This window comes from Delphinus delphis, chromosome 8 (genome assembly GCF_949987515.2).
Source record: "Delphinus delphis chromosome 8, mDelDel1.2, whole genome shotgun sequence".
Taxonomy (NCBI): Eukaryota; Metazoa; Chordata; class Mammalia; order Artiodactyla; family Delphinidae; genus Delphinus; species Delphinus delphis.
In genome coordinates this window covers 13646984-13670167 of record NC_082690.1, presented here as the reverse complement: position 1 = coordinate 13670167, position 23184 = coordinate 13646984, and the positions used below count along the sequence as shown (strand labels likewise).

Here is a 23184-nt window from a genome sequence, read left to right as displayed (position 1 = left end):
GACACACACCAAGCTTAGGCTTTTTCATCCTCCTTCAGCTTGTCATATGCACCGCCCACCTCGCACTTCACATAGGGCCATATGCGTTATCTGGGTTGCGGGGCGGGATAACCAGTATAACTCTGAAAGGTGACATGGATTCTGGGCTACCTAGTTCAGCAGCTTGCTCATTGCCAGTTCAAGATATGCAGCTCTGCCATTTCCATCTTAGGGTAGGTTGCTGCTGGGACCCCCTGACTTTATGTCTTGGGGGGTCCAACAGGGCCCAGCTCATGAGGGGATTTCTTGGCACGTGGTCACTTGTATCTTGGTCAAATGTTCCATCATAGGGTACATTCTCATGCCAGGAGCTGATTTTCAGGAGGTGTGTTATTTTTTGCTGTGGATGTCACGACTTTGCTCCAGAACTCCAGGGACCTGAGTTATGGTTTTCCCACTGGGGTTTGCAATAAACATCACATTTCATCTTTTTCTGCCCCTAACATCTCCGACAACAAAGCACCTACTGAACATATGACCCAAGTGGCAGGGTTGCTTGCATTACAGTCTGGAGCTGCTACAAAGCTCTTTCATGCTCTCAACCCAGGTCAAAGCTGGCTGAATTCTATGTCACCTGGTATGTGGGCTGGAGCAGTTTTTGTAGGTACGGAATATGTGGCCTTTAGAACCCAAAGAAAGCTACAAAGAGGGGAGAATTTCTTTGTAGAGAGGTTGCAAGATACAGCCATTTGCTTTTTGCTTTGGTGGGGAGATCCCAGCATGTCTCTGACCACTGGATTCCTAAAAGTGTTACTGAAGTACTAGCCTTGAATCTCTGAAGAATGTAACTCCCACCTTCGGAGCACTTCTTCCTCATCGTGCCAATCAACGTTGTCAACGTTGTGAATCAAGGTGATGTTCTATAGGAGACATTCCATCCAATCTCAGCAAAACTATAAATGTATATTGCTGTCTGTTCCATTTGAAGATGAACTATTTTTCTGATCCTCACGCCTGAATCAGATAGGGAAAAAAATGCATTTGCCCGATTAACAGCCACATGCCATGTATCTGAAGCCATGTATCTGAAGCCATCTGTACTAACGCAGTATCTCCAGCAAAGATATGTTAGTACAGCAGATGCAAACTGGAGCTTGCAGTAGCCCACAGTTATTCTTCAGGATCCATCTTGCCCAATTAAATGGAGATATGATAAATCCCACCACCCCTGCTCTCTAAGAGTGACACTAATCTTCACCATCTTCCCCCAAACCCAGGATGCAAGACTCTTTTGTATTTACTACCTTGGCTGGAGTAGAAGGATCAGTTTCCTTCCTTGCTGTGACAGCTTCTACCACACAGACCAAGGACCAAATGTGTCAAGTATATTAAACCCAATTATATGTAGGGACTCGGGAACTGACATCCAGGTAGGTCGGCAGCCCCTGTGGGCCTGCTGGGACTTGGCCAGGTCTCCTTTTGTTTTCTTGGCCTCTCTGTTTTCACTCTAACAGGGTCTTTGGGTATCAATGTTAACTCAAACCCCTTGTCCAACAGTCCACAAGATATCTAGGCATTCCCCTCCCCCAGTCTACAGTCAATCAAGTAAATGACCATAGGTCCTTTGGGGGAAGGACTGAGAGAATCACTACTGTACACACTTGTCATGATGTTGCAGGATTCTTCCCTTTGGTGACCTGGTTACCTTTTTAGTCTATGGATTCCAGATTTGAAAAACTGACTCAGATCCACAAACTGAGCAAAGGATCAAGACCTTTCATTGGGGCAACGGTCTTTGGCCTCTTGCTCAACCATTCTTGCTCTTTTTTATTATATATAGTAAGCAATACCCTTGTTGGCTGCCCATCTACTTTGCCCCTTGGATGCCATGCTCTATTAATCATCTCCATAACTCTCTATGGATCAGGGCCCCTTGGCTACAACTCTGACCTGCTTGGTTATTATGAAGATTCGACCCCCTTGGCTTCAGGCAGTAGAGTGCTGCTACCTGGTCTCTGTTGTTTCAGGTGCCCATCATCCCCACTGCGATTGGACAGTCAAGGTCTTTGACCACCACTCCTGCCATCAGCCCTGACCTGCTGAGGGGAGCCCCACCAAGCTTGCTTGTGATGCTTGTGCGTCTCTCACCAGCATATTCCTGCTGCCTTTGGTGGGTGATGTGTCTGTCCTCTGGGCCTTTCCGTGGGACATGATCATCTGTTGGGTCTTCTGGAGTCACATGATATACATGCGTGTCCATGTCTCTGAGAATTTTAATCCCTTCTTCTGCCATCTGCCACAGTAATCTGGACATTTCAACCCCAATGTATATACATTATATATATTTATATATATATACACACACACACACACATATATAAAATCCCAATGCATAAAATTATATACACAAGTCCAGGTTTTTCCCAATTAGACCCTGATTTGGGCATAGTAGAGCTGCTTCAGTTGAGCCCTTGATATAGCCTTTGTCACCTCAGCTAGGTCCTCCAGAGCAAAAATTGCCCATTAGGGGAGTCCTGCATCGGGTGGAAAGTGCTGAGGCAATTGTCCCAGCGCCTCGCCCAGTCACGGATGGGGTTGCCCTTGGCTCCGACAGTGAGGCTGAGCCTGAAGGAGCTCACAGCTGGGGGCTCGTGGCTGTCCACACTTCTCACTGCATCATTTCAAACTAGCTCAGATCTGACTGTTTCTTTCACAGAAGGTGTAAGAAACTTAAGAAAACAAAACAAAAACAATCAGCATATAAGGCTTATTCTACTCATTTTTAGGAATATTTTTTTGTTTTGTGTTTCGTTTGAACTGCCTTTCCTCCTGCCTAAAAAGCAGCTTCCATCTATGCCATCTTTGTAAAACGCAAATTGTCTTGGGTTACTAGCTCCAAGCCACGCCCACACCACCTTTGGTCTAAATCTTGTCAAATCTTGGCTCACTTCACCCCTTCAAACAGAATAAACCCTCCTGCCGACATGGCATAAAAAGAGATTTTTGTCATTTTTCCCTCTGTGACCACTGAGTGTACACCCGGAATACATGCTCACTAACTGACTCCCCAGCCCAACCAGCGATAAGCCAGCTCCGTCTGTCCTCAAGCACCTGGCACTCGCTTGCACCCAGCTTCTCAGTCATTCTGATCCATGTATGCCACCATCTTGTGTATCTGGTTAGCCCAGGTGGCATTTATCCCAGGAGCAGTCCTGCCCCAAGAAGGATGAAACATTTAATATGGGTCAAAAGGCTGAGATACAAATACCCACGAGCGCATGAAGGAAGACCAAAGCAATTACTATGACACGAGCAGTTTTTAAAATAGAACCAATTCTTTTGCTTCACTACATTTAGGTTGACTACTGGACTGAAACCTTAATAAAGGCTGGGCAAGGAGAATGCTCTTTGAGGTGAGTCTTGGATTTGAGTTTAATTTTATTTTGGACAGGCACCCAAAAAATCAGATTTTCTGTTACATAAATATGTGCCTTGGGGAGGAAAATAGTCATTTGACATCTGAAAGTAAATGTGGAGAATTCGTAAAACCTACTGAATCACCACAGGATTATGGGAAAAAATATTGAATAATTTAGACTGAAAGACTAGTTTCCCAAACCTCTTGTCCATTTTAGGACAATTTGTTCAAAACTGGAATTATGTCTTTTGATACAGTTGGCATTTAAATGTCTGGTCAGAGAGAACTTTGAAGCAATTTTTAAATTCCCATTGATTTACAGAGAGTTTTCTCCTGCTACCTTCAAATGATTTCCTTTTTTTAACAAGTCTCACTTTAAATATTTTGGATAGTAAACTTAGTTTCTGCCTTAGCCAATGTTTCTCTTTCTGCATCGAACCGGACACCTTTCTACCTCGTTCACGATGCCTTTTAAATACCTACTGCAACTTTTCGTCAGGGGGGGTCTATCTGTCCCCACTCCCTCCAAGGACCCTCGCTGGTATCTGTGGAGGTTTCCAGAGCCCTTGGTTTTTCCCTTGTGAAAGATCCTGCCTCGCGTTGGTTACCTGTCCCCCGGCCTAACCCGCTGCCCTGCGGTGTATCAGAGGGAAAAGGGCAGGAATAAAACCTAGAAAAGTTTGAGACAGTTTCTTTCAATACTTCACGCACACCTGTGAAAAAACAGGGTAGAGCCTATTTGTGGCAGCCGTTCAAAAGCAGAGAAACAAAAAAAGACTTTGGTAGAAAACCAACTTTAAATATTGCAGGCAGCAGCTTTGTTTGGTGTTTGAATCCCATGCTGGTGGATGCTAATTCCGTAACATTATACACTTGCCTTTTTTTGGGTACAAAGGTAGAAGGGGGGTTTTCTTCTGTGTTTTTCAGTGCAAAGTGATTCCGATCAGAAAGGACCAAGGTTTCAGCTCCAAGTAACTGACATTTCCATCTGAATCTACTCTGTTTTTTTTTTTTTTTAAGGGGGGAGAAAAAGGTCTAGTTTTTCAGGAAAAGAACCTCTCTACGCAATCCTGAAACTGATCTTTAGATTTACTTTTCCTTAATCAATAGAAGAAAAACTTGATTGCAACTCAACACTTACGTGACTCTAGCGCAGGACTAACTGAATTTTTGGTTTTGAGAGTAGGGGATTCAGACATCATTTCAGGAATCAGAAATAATTGGCAGCAAGTGGGGGAGAACTGACATGAATTCTTGTTTTACCTAATTTTTCCTGGTTTACCAAGATTTGGCTTAATATTTCCGACTCCATTCCTCCAGTCTCTGCAGAACAGGTTAGTGACATTTTTCATAAATACAAATATTTAAATGAATCCTCCTTCCTGCTCTCTGAACTGTTTCCCTAAGGACTCCAGTCTTAAACCTGCCTGACATCTCCTTCTGCTAAAAGCTGTGTCTGATCTCTGCTAAAGGCTTCCTCCCATTTTCAGCAAAACTGACTAATATTTATTATGTGCTTAAGATTTCAATGTGTGTGCCTGACAACTGAAGATTTACAGTAAAACTCACAGAGGAGATTCACTGATTTTCCATGGAAATCTGGCTGAAGAATTGTGATAGCTTCCAATAATTAGAGAAGGGTTTTTAGTTTTAAGAATGCTATCGGAAGCAAACTTCAGTGTCTACCCATGCACTTGATGCTGACACAGGAGTACGTACGATTTGGAGCTTGCCTCTCAGCTCTACAGAGCGGCACAGATCGTCCAAGGGGTAAAGCCACCGGTCCAACGGATTGTAACTAAAATGAAAGCAAGTTCACTTTTGTGATGTTCTTTCTCTAATTAATTTGCTGCGACTAATTACTTGCTTGTATACCGGATTCTATTTTTATTGTAATTCCAAGGAGCCACCCCTGGCATGGTTCTTTTTTTATTACATGTCTATTATTCATTTCACATATGGAAAGTCAGTGGACAGTCTTCTACAGCCTGTGACTCTGGTCTGTACTTCAGAGTGATGGACTGGCTCTATAGTTTACAGAAGGTGATGGCAGACTCTAAATCCTCCTACCTGTAGGACCACATTGTGTTTTAACTGACTTTTATGGGATCCTGATTGAAAGCTGTTGTGAAAATTAGGAGAGCCTGGTCTCACAGAGGATGGATGTCTGTTCTAGAGACACAACAGGCATCTGTAGAGTGGGGTCCTGTTTTTCAGGGCTTAAGTAGCTGGAGAGTAGATGCCTTTCCTTGACTCATTGCCGTGCTCATTGATTCTTTATAATTTCCTGACAATTTGAATGATCTCATTGCACTTCCAAACTGCTTCTCACGGGGGAATCTAATTTGTTCATGAGGTGTTGAACATAGGAGGGCCCGCCAGCATCCAGGGCATTTCATCCTGACTCAGAACTGTTGATGTTGTTATGTGAATGTTCTATGATGGTTGTGATGTGTCTTGGGACTTGCCACCAAACACACCTGGTGTTCTATTTACTCTGGCAAGCTGGGGATTTTTTTTTTCTTTTTCTTTTTAAAATTCCAGGATGAATTATTCATCATTACTTAGAATTTGGGTCTCTTTCATCTTCGCACTTGTACGGCACCAAGGTGAGTACTACAAAATTCCATAAAGCTCGTGATTAGCATGCTCTTGAATTTATAAAGAGACGCTTTTGTTGGAACTGTAATTATCAGGGCAGGTGTACATGTGTCTACAGTTACAACAAGAAAAATGTAAATTAAATTCTGCCGTCAAGGGCAAAATACATTAACTCTGAATGATGTTCATTTACATTCCTACTTTTTCTTATTTCACTTCGAACACAATTTGTATATACCAAGTTGCCCCATGTCAATGGAATAAGTCTTTAAGATATGCAGATTATTTTCATTAAAAGTACACAGGGTAGGTGTGTGTGCATCCCATGCCTGACGATTGATTCCAATGAAGGCATTTAACTGGTGGCACAGACTTTAAAAAATATACTTGTTTAAGCCAAAATGAGGGAGTTCCAGTGGCATTAATGTCAGTGACTTGAGTATCAGTGGCCACTTACAATGGCCAAAAATCTAAAACTGCAAGTGAAATAAGAAAATTTTTCCCCTCCGTGATTCCTCCTTTTTCTGTATGTAGCATTGCCCCGGGTAGGTAGGAGATCACATGCATTTCTTTCTACAGTTTTTAAATTTTAGGCAAGAAAGCTGGGAAAGTCTATATCGATTTGAAACTTTTATGGCTAAAACTCTAGAGCATCTTCTTTGTTTTATTTGCTTAGTTCAGCGGACACATGATTACAAGTCTGAGTGAACAGAGCTATAAGGCATGTGGAGCCCTAACATTTTTCTAGGATTGGATAAACTTAAGCAGTTGTAGCAGGCAGGCTATAGTGTGAAACCCCACAATAATGACTCCAACTGCCTCTAACCTCGTACTCCTGCTCTAAGAAAGTGTGTCTTATTTGGAGGAAAAAAAAACAAAAAAACGTTCTGGGAACATAAAGTTTATTGTAAAATTCCTGGCCTACAATCAGCATGGGTGAGGAGATTCTATCTTCTATTCACTCTGATTCTATTGATAGGCTATGCTGTTAACAAGCTATATTTTTATAATAGTAATGACTTCTAAGGTAGGAATTACTGTAGTTTAAACCTACTCCCTTTTATTAGTCATTTTTTTTATTCAACAACTATTTGATAAGTACTTACAATATTAGATATCTTGATTATTTGTATTCTTCTTAAAATTGAAAAATGTTGATTGTGCATCCTTTCCAGTTCAAAATCATGAGCTAGTTAGGATCATTCCTGAAGGGATGAATCTTGCAAATTTGTGTCACCTTTGGAGCAGAGAGAGAAGTTAGGGACAATCTCTCTGACCATAGTTTTCTGTCTCCTCAGGAGGGGCATGGATTTCTCCTGTCCTAGGCAGATTGGCCAACACTGCCCCAAATACCAGTTAATCTTTCTATTCAAATGATTACAATTCAGCGTGAATTTGAGACCTTGTTCACACTTGGACATCACTTCTGAAAAGTTCCCCATGAAGGATAAATCCATGACACAATTTGATTTATTATTATTAATTTGAGAATGTTCATTACCCTTCAGATTTAATAAGTATCTGTGTATAATTCTATGATAGGGATTATAAAGAGATTTTTTTAAAAATTGCTTCCTTCTGGGAATTTGGAATTTGTTACTTCTATGTAATTATGACTGTTAGAGAAACCTTTTTTGTCTACTGATGGTGACATTAAATAAAGCACGTGGGCTGAGTGCCCCTGTGATAAAACTAACTACAGCACCTCCCGAAGATTTCCTTTGGTTGGCTTCACAGAGACTTCTGAAGGCTGGGGAACGATGCTTATACACCAATGACCAGGCTCATCTTCCCCATTTCCCTCTTGGTGTTAGTTAGCCCTTGGAAACAGAGTAGCTCTTCCCCCAGGCAGACCTCCCCTCATTCCCTGCTCCACGAGGAGAGAAGCTGGCACTCGGCCAGGCACTACTGAGCTGCTCTCTGGTCACTCGGCCACTCTCTTACATGAGCTGCTCTCTGCTCACTTAAAGGCTCCCAAAAGAGCAGGGCAGCCCTTGGTGGTTTCTCGCCAGCCTATCGGCTCCATCAGCACAGAGCAGGAATTTTCCCAAGGAGGGGCCCCCGACCTGGGGATGGGGCATCAACATCTGCAAGCAGGTGCCTCACGAACTGTCAGCAGAAGCCCCAAATGCATTTGCCACATGTGAGTTAAGAAAACGGAAGAACAGATGATGTTCTATTGCTCTGTTTTCATCCAAGAAAAGAAAGGACAGAGGCAAAGAAACATTACACCCCAGATATAGATTATTTCATAAATGCCATTGGACCTGATCATCAGTAATGTAGACCCTGGGGAAATTGTCTAATTTCTCTCTCTGAGCTGGGCCACCCCTTGCAAGAGTTTGGATGAGAAACTTCTGAGAAACAAGCCAGCTTGCCAAGAGAGGTGGTGACATGGTTACAGGAGGGGAGCCGTGTGTGTCTGTGTGATGACTCTCACCTTTGACCAGGATGATGAGTAAGCGCCCCAAGCCTCCTCCCAAAGACTGCTCAAAGGCCCAACCTCCTTTGCCCCAGAGGATCCCATGTCTGTCTTTGTAAACAGGAGCTGGGCAGAGAGACTTCTCATGGGGCGGGTGCTCAATCAAGGTCATTCACAGGCCAGTTACTACAAACCCTCTCTTCCCACTCTTGTCCCAGATCCAACTATTGTTTATTTCCTCAGTGATCTGGTATCTTCTCCTATTGTGCATCTGGAGGAAGGGGACTCCTTTCAGGAAAAGACTTGATAGTAGAATTCTTGAGCTAGAAGGGAGTCTCATAGCCACTGGCCACGTTCTCTGTACGTTGCCTTCTGATCAACGATTCAGCGGGCTAAGCCACACCAGACCTAGAGGCACCTCTCAGTGCCCTGAGAGCCCCAGGCAGGGCTGATTTCACAACCTTCCAGCCAGTGTTAACCACTGCTGTCTCCTAAATGTATGGAAACATAGAAATGAAGCGGGAAGTAATTTCTCTTAAGGAGAAATGCCATCACTTCCACGCTCCCCTTTCCAGAGGCAGAAGATAACGCACCGTGTCCAGCCCAGGTTGAGGATAAATGAAAAGGCTGTCTGACTTACACGTCGTTTGTAAGACTTACTGAAAGAAGCTGGCTTTAGTGGGTGGGAGGAAAGCAGCTTGCCGAACCGAAGGGGGATCGGCCATCCACCTAACCGCCCTGTCTCTTGACAGTTCAGCCCAGGGAGCTCATGTATCCATTTTGGCAGAATGACACCAAAACCCCTAAAGTAGACGACGGAAGCTCATCTGAGATTAAGCTGGCCATCCCCATCTACTTCTTTGGCGTTCCTTACCGCACCATCTATGTAAGTGACAAGCAGCCCAGCTGTTGCTCTAGGGCTCTCCCACCTTGCTGGTCATTAAGGAAAAGTATTTTAAATACCTTCTTCCAGGGCTCTGGGAATGGAGGATTTGTTGGCAGCCCAGATGACGAGTTCTGAGATTTCATGAGCTGATAGGTTTTATGATTAAGAAAGTCAAAGGTATATTTCATGGCTAACGTTCACAGCGGAGGAGTATACAGAGCAATGGATTGCTTTTGTGGGTGATGAAACACCCAAGCGAAGCAGAGGCCCCAGTGCCAGGAACATTATTTCTGCCACTAGACAAGATAAAAAGATACAATGAACCATAATAGGAGCAACAGCAATTTTCTTTCCCTTCTGGGGGTGTGAAGACTTTAGGCATCTGCTCTTCTGAGGCTTCCTACCAATATGGAGCAGAGTCAAAGCAGAGTAGAGGGGTACTCAACTATTATATGAAGGTTGTTTGCAGAATTGGCCAACCTCACTGGGCCTGAGATACGTCATAGGGTCTCATTGTCAAAGCTGCATGAAGAAGTGGTATCATTTGCTGTCAGAGCTCTCCTGGGCACCTGTGTTCTCAGGTTATTTTTAATTTTTTGATCATTGGAATTGCTGCTAGTGAGACTATAGCACATTGACAAGAAGATTCAGAGCAACTGAATCTGTCTTGATTTTCGGCCTTAAAAGAATTAAGTGAAGCAAATGTAGATTATATTACATCCTATTCTATTCTGCACTCTGCCCTGGAAGAAGAAATAAAACTCCAGGCACCTCCATCTCTGGCCTCCTCTGCATCTGGGACCTCTATCTTCCCCAACTTTTGATTGATAGCTCAAGGCTGACTCCCACTAGAAAAGAGTTCCCTCTTCCATTATGTAACCTGTGGTCCTTGAACTTGCAGCATCACCTAGGCACTTGCTAGAAATGTCACTTCTCAGGACCCACCCCAGACCTACTGAATCTGGGAGGGGGCCCAGCTGTCTGTTTGAACAAGCCCTCCAGGGAATTCTGATGCCCACAAAAGTTTGAGAACCACTGCTCTTAACTATAGAATATAATCAAAACAAATCTGGGTCATCACTAACTTCCTCTGCTAGTCTGTGTGTTTTAATTACACCCCTGCTCTACTCACTGTAGAGCCTCCTTAGTCTATAACAGCTGATTGTAAGTTTCTGAATGTGTTGACCTGATTTTGGAGGTGAGAGGGCTGCACAGGACTTCCATTCTGGAAGCCTTGGTCTCCTAGACCTCTAGAACACGTGTATTTAGTTAAGCTCCCCTTTCTCCTCCATTGTACTAAGTGACATGGAGTCTGAATAATTCTTGCCTTTGCAGAAGGAGGGTCCTTAATTTGGGGGAGGCTTATTTGAGGGCAAATTTTTCCTTGGGTTTCCAGCACTTTAAGCCATGCAGTCTTGTTCAGGCTTCTGGGTTGTTCACTGATACTTGCAGACAGCAGACTCTCAATATCCTTGTAGCTGGATCTCCAGCTTCCTTTCCAAACTGCACACCCTTGCTTCCAAAATAGGTTGACATACATACCCTTGGCCCAGGTACTGATAACTTAACTCTGGGATCTGAGTCACTGTTAATGTCCATAATATTACTAATTAAATATGAACCTAACAATAGAATGTTTCTCTATTGAGGAATTGCAAGTATTCCCATCACAGACACTCCTGCTGTTCCCATCACAGACACTCCTGCTGTTCCCATCACAGACACTCCTGCTGTTGAAACCATACAAGCCTTTGGGTTAAATCAGCTTCATGTACCAACATACTGAGCTGCAGACACAGGCAGAGGCAAATTGTTTACAGATACTGTTTATGAGTATATATATCGGCTTGTTATTTGCAGTAAGGTTTAGTAATTTAATAAGTTTACTAAGCCATTTACAAATCATGAAGAAATCACCATAAGGTAGTCATTTACATATACAGTGTAAAGTTTTCATGTCTCCATTTTGTGCAGAGACTATACAAAGAAGCTAACAAACTACAAGAGCTGTAATGGAATTGGGCTCATCTGTGGATTGTAACCTTATCTTTTTCTGAGTACCGAGTGGTTCTGACATCAATAGAAATCCTTTAAATGTCTCATCCAGGGTGGGATATGGTTCATCTTGAGATCTGAGTTTGGTGATGGAGTATTTGATTTACCTTTCACCGACACTCCTCTTTTGTCATGTAATAGGAATCAAGGTCTAATATAGAGTTCCTCCGTTTTTTCATTTAACTTTCTGCTTCCATGTTTTTTGGGTTTTTTCCTGTCTATTTTGCATCTGTAACTCTGGATCTTCTTTATTGCCCACATAAGCCACTGCCTAGCCCAACACACACACACACACACACACACACACACACACACACAATCCAGTAGCATTTGATAAGTATAAATAAAGACAGGATAGAGAACATGAAAATGAGGCTGATTATTAATAAGAAATGCAGCTGGCTACAAATTGCAAGTGAAAGGAAACCAATGAGTTTGTCTGGAAGCAAATGAACCTCCTAGTTGAGCAATGGAAGCTGCTGTTTGGGGGTTCTGATTCAGTAGTTTAAAAGTCATTTCCATTCATATGATTAGGCGAGCATCTGTCTTGGTTTATAACTCTGAAATTGTCATGGTCTCAGATCCACTGTGCAAAACCTCTTTTATTTTTGTAGGTCAATAACAACGGAGTTGTTTCATTCAATGTGCTGGTGAGCCAGTTCACGCCCGAATCTTTTCCCCTGACGGATGGGAGGGCCTTCATTGCTCCATTTTGGGCAGATGTACACAATGGGATTCGAGGCGAGATCTATTACAGAGAGACCACGGACCCTGTCATCTTGAAAAGAGCCACCAAGGACATCAGGAAGTACTTCAAAGACATGGCAACCTTCTCTGCCACTTGGGTTTTCATTGTGACCTGGGACGAAGTAACGTTTTATGGAGGAAGCAGCACCACACCTGTAATCATTCAAATTTTCCCTTTTCCACTTCGTATTCTGACATCTAATTCTTGTCCATCTTCACTACTGTGAAGGAGTCTAATTGTTAGAGCTGAAGAATGTCAGTTTCCTTGAGTTACACTGAGGAGTCTTGCCACCCACTTTCCAGGAAACAGAGGGAGCTATCACACCTAACCAGTCCAGTCAGCTGTAATATTTCAGAAGATGTGTCATCTCTATCATGAACCATTACAAATGTCTAAAAAGAAGCCCTCCACAAGTTTCTTGCAGTAGGTAGCATTCCTATTTTGCAGGAGAGTGATTGAGACACTGAGACCCCATACGATTAGGGACCCACCAGGAACCCAAAGGTCCCTTTTCCTTACCAGAGGCCCAAATGCCTGTCTCCATCAGCTAATTTCCTTTTCTTCTTTTTTCACAAAACCTGATAGGAAAAGGAAACTAGGGTGCCAGTTTGGAGCCAAATGATCTGGCTCATTTTATTATGTTATGACCTTTTTTAAAATTGTGACCAGGGCTAGAATTATTCATATTTGATGGTAATTGGATTGGGCAGTTGAAGTGTTTCATGAATAAAGTTTCAGCATCTGCTCAGAAATCCTAAATGGGCAATCAGATAACAGTCAGATAAGAAAGATTATCACTGGCATTATTATAGAGATAATCAACTTTCTACAGAAAGGGACAGAACATAATTTTCAGGAAAGCCTGCCGTTTGTGTGGATGACTTTGGCAATGGAGTTTTTTTGAAGCAGCAGATGCGTCTTCAATGTATAATTTCCAGTAAGCAAAGATACTCAGACATCTTCCCTCCGCTTTCTTAGGATTATTTCCAATCCCATCTGTTTTCCGATTTCCCTGGCGATGAGTCAGTTGTTTCAGGGTGAAACAGAAACTACTGAGTTAGAGGCAGAGTTGGAAACGTGCTGGGCTTGCATTTCATAGCTGCCCTGCCGTGAGCACCCTGCCTCTCTGCACCTTCTGACCAGAGCATCGCAAAGCACTTTATCACTAAGAGGTTCTGGAGAACAGAAAGATACAAGTTTAAACAGTGGATGCACTGGCTAGAAATAACCTCTAAAGAAGCAAAAATTTCCCCCTGTCATGTTATGGATTGCTAACGACTCCTCGGGTGATGTTTGATGTCCTTGAGCCTCATACCTTACAGCTTTAGGATGCAGGATGCCAGCGATCGATACATTTTAGTATCAGAGGGAGAAAAATAAAGAGAAGAAATGCCCATCAAATGCTGACCACCAGTTTTTCAAAAAAAACTTCCATTGGCAGTAAAAATGGCAAGATAATTCAGATATTTCCTGGTTTGTACTTGGGCGTAAATTTATGGACTAGGTGAGGACTCTTTCAATGAGGATGAATGAGGTAACATCTAAGTGCTTTGAGCTCCTTGGAGAAAAAGATGATAAAAATCCTCCAGAGCTGCAGGAGTGTCCCTCCAGCCCTGTCTTCGGAATCGGCCCCTCTTCCATCTCCCACTATCCTAGGCCCCCCCTTCTTTAGAGGAACACGTATCAACAAGCCAAGTAAACACTGGGCATGAGAGATCTTTTAGAAGCAGAAGCCCAGTAGAAAGTCAAGAGGATGTGTTTACTTTAAGGAAGGAAAACTAATATTTATTGAGGCTGACTGTGAACCCAGGGCTGTGATAGGCTATCTTTGCAAATCATTTAGCCCTCACAAGAATGTTCCCAAGGAAGTTCGCCGTCCACTTTAAAGGTGAGGGGATAGGCCTAGAGAAGTTAAGTAACTTGCCCAAGTGTCAAGAAAAGGGATTTGAACCTCATATGCGGCAGAGCAGGGTGCAAACCCAGTCTCCTAACTCTGAATCCTGAACTCTTTCCTCAGCTGCCCCCTCCAGGTAGCGTTAGAAGGCCTCTGAAGTATAAAAGGGCTTTTCAAGAATTAAAAACATGGTTTTACAAGAACAGATGCAAAGGAGTCTTACAACCCGTGTTGAAGAGTTACCTGTGGGGGGGGGGGGTGAGAGTGAGGGAGAAGGTGCATGAGGGCGAGCCAGCTTCTGGAGCGTTCTTAGGATGGCTGGCTGGTTTTAAGGTGACTTCTGGGATCAGACATGGGTTGCGTTCAAGACCTGCTTGGACCAAAGATATTTCCAACTTTATTTCAGGAGAAGGAATTCACATCCGGAAGGAGCATCCTGGTCTGAAGGAGGGTTTAGCTTTGGTCCTTGTGTGACATTGACTTTATGCCTTTCTCTTGAATCTGACCCCACAGCGGCCATATAGGTGACTGCTCGCTCCTCTCTGTGTCCCACTTTGCCCTTTTGTTGAACGGGGCCAGAGAATGGAGGCATAAACCTGGGCGGCTCTATCATAAACGCCATCAGCTGTGGCAAGCACGGAGCTTGAGGAGAAAGTTCTCGTGTACAAAAAGGGCTTTTCTTTACTTGCACCTTTTCTCCCTCCCTGGGACTGTCTAGGATGGGAGATTTGGGGCTTCCAAGATCCTCTACCCCAGTTTGATTACACAGGATAAGGATGTGGGTCTTCCTCTGCATCTGACAGAATGTTAACCAGGACGGTATCGGGCAGCTGGGAAAATGCTAGGTTTGAATGGAAAAGGTCGAAGCAGCCTCTCCTTTTAACTCTGTTTTTTACTTGAATTTCCTGAAAACATGCATCAGCGGGTAGGGATTAGCAAAGGGAAATAGTAAAGGACAGAGTTTGCTACAGCTTTTTTCTGGAAACTGTTTGCAAGACTGATCTGAATGTATATAACATCTCCGTCCTAAAAAGTTGAAAATTAAGACCGTGTGTAATGACAGTGCACGAAGAGATCAGACTGGGAGCTCTGGCTCCAATTCTGTTTTCTGTTGCTGGGTCATTGTGGAACTTCCAGCAATTAATTTCCCTTGAGCCCTCAGTTTTCTTAGCTCCTATGATGGGAATGGGCCAAAAAATTGCCTGTCTTAGCATTGGTTGAGGTACAGATGGAGGTGGAGAATTTTGCAGATATAAAGTGATGCATAAATGCTCCATTAGAGGAGCAATTTCTCCCCACCAAGTGCTTTTTAAAAATCAATTTCCAGGGGCTTCCCTGGTGGCGCAGTGGTTGAGAGTCCGCCTGCCGATTCAGGGGACGCGGGTGCGTGCCCCGGTCCGGGAGGATCCCACATGCCGCGGAGCGTCTGGGCCCGTGAGCCATGGCCGCTGAGCCTGCGCGTCCGGAGCCTGTGCTCCGCAACGGATCACTTTCCAACCTGCATTTAAAAGAGGGGGAGACATCTCACCAAGATTAGCGGTGTGTTCCAGGAAGCGAGAGAGCAGGGCCCATGCCACCATTGGAGTCCCACCGACTGGCATTTGCGTGCTCTGCCCTCTCCCTCCCCACCCCCACGCCCTACCCCACCTGCTCTGGGAACAGGTGCTCACAGCCCTCTCCCTGGCTTGACTAGTTCCTATAGTTTATTCTCATGCTGCCATCTATAGGTGCCCACGTATTATCACATGCTGAGTCGGGCCGCTGACTTTCCTATCTGGTGCCAGTCAGAGATGTAAGAGGGATGCTGAGTCAGCCTCTAGGTTATTCTCAGGCAATTTCTTTTCTGGATGCACAGCCCCACATGTCTTGCTTTTCCCCCTGGAGGTGAGAACATATTTGGAGAGAAGGCAGAGCACAGAGGCTGGGGTCGGAGCAGCTCTGAGCTGCTTGAGTGGGGAGGGGGCAGGGTAAAGGGAGCTGCTACTGGGGAGAGGAGCTCCTGGGGATGTGAGTCCTGAGCCCACCCACCCATTCGCATCCTGCAGGTGAACACCTTCCAGGCCGTCCTGGTGTCTGACGGCACCTATACCTTCACGCTCTTCAATTATTATGAAATCAACTGGACCACTGGGACGGCGAGCGGCGGTGATCCCCTGACGGGTCTTGGGGGAGTGATGGCCCAGGTAGGTGGTTCTCTGGCTCATCCTCCTATGTGTTTCTGAAGCACTGCACTCTCTTCTTATGCTCTTAGCATCTGGGGGAAATCCTGCTTTGAACTGGAGAAGCGTGTCTGGTCCTGCAGGTGGACTGAGGGACTAGTCTTGCCCATCTTTGATACCTGGATCCGGGTGTGGCATGAACTAGCGGGCCATTATCACCTGAAATGGTGGCCCCAGAGACTCCAGGAAAAGGGGTCTCTTGATTTCAGGTGTGCTGAAAACAAGATGGTGGGCAAGTAAACCAAGGTGGGGGGGGGGGTTAGGGGATGATGTGTGTGCTCAAAAGTCTGCTCTTCCTTTTGTGCTCTAGGCAGGATTTAATGGTGGAAACATCACCAATTACTTCAGCCTTCCGGGGTCAAGAACCCCTGATATTGTGAATATCCAAGAGACCACAAACGTCAATGTTCCAGGTCGCTGGGCATTTAAAGTTGATGGGAAGGAAATTGACCCAGCCAATGGCTGCACCTCCAGAGGTAAAGGCATTTCCTCTTCTCTGAGGCAAAGCAGGGTTTGTTTCGTTGAGATAGACAGGCAGGCTTTTAAGCCATGGTAGGGGGGACTCCTGGCTGATGCTTTACCCTTTGAAGTCTCTCCTCTGGGTAATGGAGATCAAGGTAATTTTTGCATGCACGTTCATCGCTCCAGGAGCTGAAACCCTGCGCTGGCCATACCGCAGTTTCTGAAGCCTTTGCCTGGGGTATGAACACAGCTCCCCATTGGGAACTACTGCACAGTGGACGAGGCTCTTGAATGATTCCGCAGCCAGAGGGACAGAAGAGAGCCCTCCTGTTTAACATTATTTTTGTTGTCGTTGTTGTTGCCATGTCCCCCTTTAAATTTTCCTTCTCATCTTTACTCCTGCTCTACCATCTGCACTTTGTAGATCCATGGGAGTGGGTGAGCTTGGAGCATCACCAAGTCTGTACCAAGTACCTCCTAGTATGATTAGAAAGAAAGGAAAAAACGTGTCATAGTCTTTAGGGTAGCTTCTCCTAAAATCCTCCAAGAGCAGCAAAACATGCAGGAATTTAGGGAGAATCAAAGCCGGCTTTAGGTCTGTGTGAACAAGCTGTAGGTGAACCTCCATGGGTTTCCTTTACATTGGCATCCAAAGTTTGGAGCCTCCTCTGAAATGTCAAAACCCCTTCGGATGTACAAAACAGCCCAGGACTCTCACAGGGACACCATGGTTTATAGATTCCTGCTTCTTATATGTCTAAAAGTATTCAGAAAACAGGATTTCTGGGCATATTTCTGCCTCTAGGAGTGGAGGCTATAGCAAGTAGAATTAGTCAATCATCTATGCATCTGTCTGTGCGTTTATCTACCCATCCACTCACCCACTCACCTACCCACCCATCTACCCATCTACCCATCCATCCATTTAGCCTTCCAGCCACTGCATCTTTCCAAATGTGCTTAGCCAGTCTCTTAGGTTGGTGAAGATGGTGCTTGCTCTGGACCCCCATGACCCTACCATGGTAGAGAAGACAGCACAGAAACAGTGATGATACAATGTAAGACCTATTATGAGAGATATGAGTGCAGGGTACTGTGTAAGCACAGAAGATGACCCCGGGGAAAATGCTTCCAGATTCCTAAGAAAGTTATGGGTTGGGATGAAAATTTCAGGTCTCTTGCCCTCCTTCCATTGAGAGCATGGCCAGGTGACCTCTGAGTCTCGGCACCCCTGAGGGCTTTGATTTGTGTAATAATCAGAAGGGCCATATTCACCTGATCTGAAATGCCCACACCCTCTGCCCCCATCCCCTGTGCTGTGGTCACACTTATCAAACCTCTGCTTTTGCTCTGAGGAAAGGTCATTTGTGAAGATGGCCTGCCTGGGCATCTTTGCCTCTGTGGACTCTGTAAAGTCCTCCATGTTCGGAAGAGCAAATAAATGTTTAGAGCTAAGCCAGTATTAAACTGGACAGAAAAGAATCTAGCTCCAAAGGTCACCGGGATTTCAGAGACTGCACTCTCCTCCCTTACAGAGTGTAAACACATCATCTAACGTCTATGAAGATACCAAACCAATGCCCCGTTATCTCTCTCGCTTTTATGGCCTGGGCTAGGGACCTACCCAATGCCTCTCGCCTTTGTCCAAGTGTCATGGAGCTGACTGGCTGTGGCCGTGCTACCTAAGTGCCAGGTGACAGCCTCTCCTTGAGTCCCGGGAATGAAATGCTGTGATAATGGAAAACACTGGCTCACAGAGCTGTGGGGTTGGTCAGATGCCAGCAGTGTACAAAGTCCTCACTTTGACTTCATTCTTTCCCTCCTGAGTTATGGCTTTGGGTTTCATATACAGGACAAATTCAATCTCCTCATGCAGGCTGCTGTGCATTTTAATGTGCCACTGGACATACATCAATCTAATGAGATGGGGATTTGGCCTGGGCGATAACGGGGGAAGTGTTGCATAGAGCTGGTTTATTATATCATCATTTTGCAAACAAAATTATCTCAGAGTCTACCTTTTGGTCCAAACCTCCTCTATTCAAAGACATTTCCCCCTCATTTATTGGAAGCCTGAGAAAGCAGAGACTGGAAATCATACCGAGTGGAGGCTGTTAGAATATATGCAGCCTGGGTGAGTGCCAAAAAGCATTGAGGTCGGAGGGGCCTGTTTTCAGGGCTGATGCATCTGACCTACTGGGACTGTGAATACATCTATTATCCCATTCAGGGGCCATATGAAACATAACTGCCCGTTGAGACATAATTGTTCCTGTTGGACAGATATTGAAAGGACTGTCCAACTGCCATGGCTTCTGCCTGGGCTCACCTGGCAGCTTTGTGCTCTGCATTAGGTCTTCAGTTTTATAAAAATTTGAGAAACCTTTTCAAACTACGGTTTCAAACTATAGTTACTCCTGGTGTATGATATTGTTTACAATTCTTAATGTTGTATCTTTGATACTTTCCTTTTCAGACAGTCTCAATGTACAAATACTTCTACCTTATTGACCTGTGCCAACTTTTTATAGCATCTCTGTTCCCCAGGAGGCAGGGATGAGAAAATAACCTTGTCTACCTTCTATGGGTCAGAACATTAAGACAGGTGGAAGTCCAGTCAGTCGTCTTGGCAGTTGATTGCAGATTTGTGACCATTGCCCAGTTCTCTTGACCCCGACCCCCAACCAAGGATTAGGTCATAGCCCCCAGCCCAGAGATGCTCCCGTGTCAACTGAAGGTTGATATGAAGAACTGGTAGATTTCAAGGTTTTTGGTGGGGGAAATCATTCATTTAGAGAAATGGTTTTAAAGACTGAAAGCCTACCAAGGCAATAGAAGTATTTTAAACATTAGCACATCCCTTAGGACCATTCCCCTCCCCATCTCACTCTCCTCCTGACGTAGATTCTGTCAAGAAGTTCTGTCCAGGGGATAAAGAGAGAGGAGTGCTGGACTTAGACCGGGCCTAGGGTGAGGGGAGAAGACGACTGGTGTAGGTGTAAGTTCTGCCTAAACAGTGTCTGTAGGATTTATGAGCCCGGAAATGTGGGAAGCCAGGGGTCAACCCGTTCCAGAATCATCCCAGGAGGCCTGGGATTTAAATTTGTGGGTCTGACTCCTGATTCTTTTCTGGCACATACTGAGCCCCCAGCAGCTGTTTGTTGAATGAGTGGATGAGTGAATGAATGATCACGTTAGCAAATGAACCGACAGTGTTGCCGAGTTACCCGGGGGAGTGGGGGAGGGCCTTCTTTCGGAATACCCTTCCTCTTATCGCTGAAAGGAAGGCAAGGACTGCCGTGTGTCCTGGTGTATCCCATGGAGTGAGACAATGTGTCTTTCCTTGAATGAAAGTGTGCTCACCAGTGGTGGTGACAATAATGTCAAAAGCTTAGATTGGATTCAGACGGACTTGGCTTGGAATCCTGGCTTCGCAGTTGAGTTGCTGCGTGATTTGGATGAATTACCTAACTTCTCTTAAGCCTCAGTTTCCTCACTTGACAAGTGAGGGCAACACTTCATACCTAATCGGGTTCTTTTGAGGATTAAACGGTATAAGGCAAGTAAAGCCTTTAGCCCGATGCCCAGCACAGAAGGTAAATGCTCAATAAATGTTAGTTCTACTGTCCTTATTCCCCAGGACAGTTCCTTCGGCGAGGGGAGGTGTTCTGGGATGACCTGAACTGCACCATCAAGTGCCGCTGTCTGGATTTCAACAACGAGATCTACTGCCAGGAGGTCTCCTGCAGCCCCTACGAGGTGTGCGAACCCAAAGGCAAATTCTTCTACTGCAGCCCGGTGGAGACCAGCACGTGCGTGGTATTTGGGGAGCCGCACTATCACACGTTCGATGGCTTCCTCTTCCACTTCCAAGGCTCCTGTGCCTACCTGTTGGCCCGACAGTGTTTGCATACTTCCAGCCTCCCCTTCTTCAGCGTGGAGGCAAAGAACGAGCACCGGGGGGGCTCAGCCGTCTCCTGGGTGAAGGAACTCTCGGTGGAGGTGAATGGCTACAAGATTCTCATCCCCAAAGGAAGCTATGGAAAAGTCAAGGTGAGACCCTCTCCGTCCTTCACGGGGAGATGGAGAAGCTGGAGGTGCTTCAGCCTGGGGAAGACTTTCCCAGATCTACTGCTGTTTGCTCTTTGTACCAAAAAGATGCATGGATCTTTGTAAAGAGCCATGCAAACATCTTGTAAAATTCTTTACTAGGCTAAATTTTGTTTGTACAAGAGCTAACCTAGGCTTTCTCTTTGACATGTCTATCTGCTGTTTATCTTAAAGTACATTTAACTTCTTAGCTCACACACACACACACACACACACACACACACACACACACAAGCTCAGACATAACTGGGAACAGAAGTAAATTGTTTCTCATGAACCTGGCTTGCAACAATGGTAGCCACGTGGCCATGCCCTGGAGACAGTGCAAACACAAAGTACAAACCCCTAATTCACTACAGCTTTTGATTAACAGTCCTCACATCCCCCCATCCTGTTTACCCTGGAGCCGTGGCTTCATTCTCAGAGAAACGTCCAAACGTCCAAACTGATTGGTATATTCTTGGGCACTGCCTGTCCAGGCAGCTGGAGTGGGCTCGGTGACTTCTTTAGTGAAACCTGGGTGGAAAGTTCCCCTGAAAGCTTTACCCCTTTAACAGAATCCCCCACTCCTGCTTGGAATGGGAGAGCACACGGATCTCTGTGGTTCGTTTAGCATATGCAAATGACTCCTGTCCCTGTCTACCTGGATTTCAGGCTGGGGCATTGACAAAAGAGGGAGAACAAAAAGCCAGTAGCAATTATTCAATCTGTGGAGGCCCCAAGTTTCATGATGTTAATGGAGACCTCAGGGCAGCCATGTATTTATTCAAGCAATAATAACCAGGACCGCGAGGGGTTGATTGCTGCAACCCCATGCTGTCCTTAATCCCCAAGCATGGAGGTCATCACAGAGATTACAAACCAGAACTGATGCCAGTGTAGGGAGGTCTTTCTTTTTTTAAAAACGTGTTGTAGTTTTAATTGATGCAGCGTGTCCAACAAAAGGCAGCACCAAGGAACTAATTCCACTTTTTCTGGCTCTGCCCTTCCTAGGTCTGTGCAGCGTATCAGTGCCGTAATTAGAAAAGTGGGCTATTACAGTGGTTAAAATGCCAATTTGCTTGGTGTTTGGTTAGTCTCCCTAGAGACAGCTCTGTAAATCAAATCAGAGGTAAGAATTCGGCTGCAGAAGTTTGGGGTTTTTCCCTTTTAAATTTCTGTTGTGCTATTGAGCACCACACTTGTCCTTGTGGATAGATGCTAACATTTCCAGCTAGAAAAATGTTTGCTAGCTCTCCCCTACTTCCTTGTCTTGTGGGGATGATGTGTACAATATCTGAAGTTGGAAAAGAAAGCTTCATGCTGTATTCCTATTTTCCATTTTGATTAAAATTCTTTTCCCTTCACAGTCAGACTCTTTTTTTTTAGAAGGAAAGGGACACCAGCCCCTTGCTTTCAGGCCCAGCAGCTCTGCTAATTTTGCGTGGCTCTCTTCCATCGTCCGAGCGTAGGGCATGGATTCCTCAATTTTCTGTAGCGACAGGGAGATGTGGACGTGAATGTAAATGTTTCAGAAAGAAAAGGTTATGTGATTCCAACTGCAAGCAAACAATGGGTCCCTTTTCCTTTTGCCAAATGGCTTCCGAGCGTCTCTGAATACACCTGCCCTGCTGGGGAGGGTGCCTCCATGATGGCAGAGACCCCACCCGGGGTGAAGTGGGGACAGGCAAGAGGGGGTGGGAGGCAAGAAGGAGCCTGATTTGCCAACTTTCAGACACGCAGGGCGGGGCCTTGCAAACAGATCTTAACGAACAGGTTGCCTTTCTCCATATGCTGGGATTAGGAACTGGGCTCTGAATATGCATGTTCCCCCTTTGAAATGTTCTCAAGTGACAAGTAAACAATTTAGGATTGTGTATGCTAATAGGGGCCAAAGAAAGCCAGCTAACATCCATATATAGTAAATGTCTCCTTCTAACTAATACTTATCAGTTTTCATCTTTCTCCCCCAGATAAAACTGAGTAGTTTAGGGTACACCAGGGAAAAGAGTGCCAGCGCCAAATAGCTGATGGTGACGAAGAGCTCTGATTCTGGGGTCAGGTTTGCACAAGCCTTGGGCCACCACTGCCAGCTGAGTGGCCTCTCTGAGCTTTACTTTCTCCATCTGTAAAATGGGGTAATCGTGTCATGTCTAGAAGGCAGGGCTCTTGGCTGTAGTTTGGACTTGGCTGTCTCAACTCAGCACTGAACAAAGGCAGCAGGAAGCAGTGGAGGGTCGGGTCCTGTCACCCACAAATAATGCAAGCCCTGAATCTCAATTTCCTCATCTGCAAAAGGGGCAGATGGTAAGGACCTTCTTAGGTTGTTGTGAGGATGAAATAGGATAACCACATGTGCGACGGCTAGTACAAAGCCTGGCACCCAGTAGGCACTCAGTACTCATTCCCAC

At 45.1% G+C, this 23184-nt stretch overlaps 1 protein-coding gene across 6 annotated transcripts in view; it reads left to right on the top strand.

Moving 5' to 3' along the window:
- The window catches only part of LOC132429456 (tubulin-specific chaperone cofactor E-like protein), a 162065-nt gene that overhangs the window by 85617 nt on the left and 53264 nt on the right, over positions 1-23184 (top strand). For 2 of the 6 annotated variants that reach the window (XM_060017769.2, XM_060017768.2), the window contains 7 exons: positions 2007-2149; positions 3337-6006; positions 9173-9306; positions 11976-12263; positions 16049-16186; positions 16533-16698; positions 20325-20737. In XM_060017769.2, coding sequence (XP_059873752.1) covers positions 5943-6006; positions 9173-9306; positions 11976-12263; positions 16049-16186; positions 16533-16698; positions 20325-20737 — 1203 coding nt within the window. In that variant the 5' untranslated portion in view covers positions 2007-2149; positions 3337-5942. Of the gene's footprint in view, positions 1-2006; positions 2150-3336; positions 6007-6881; positions 8457-9172; positions 9307-11975; positions 12264-16048; positions 16187-16532; positions 16699-20324; positions 20738-23184 lie in introns of those variants that run through there. The other 4 variants (XM_060017771.2, XM_060017772.2, XM_060017775.1 and 1 more) reach the window with 4 other exon arrangements.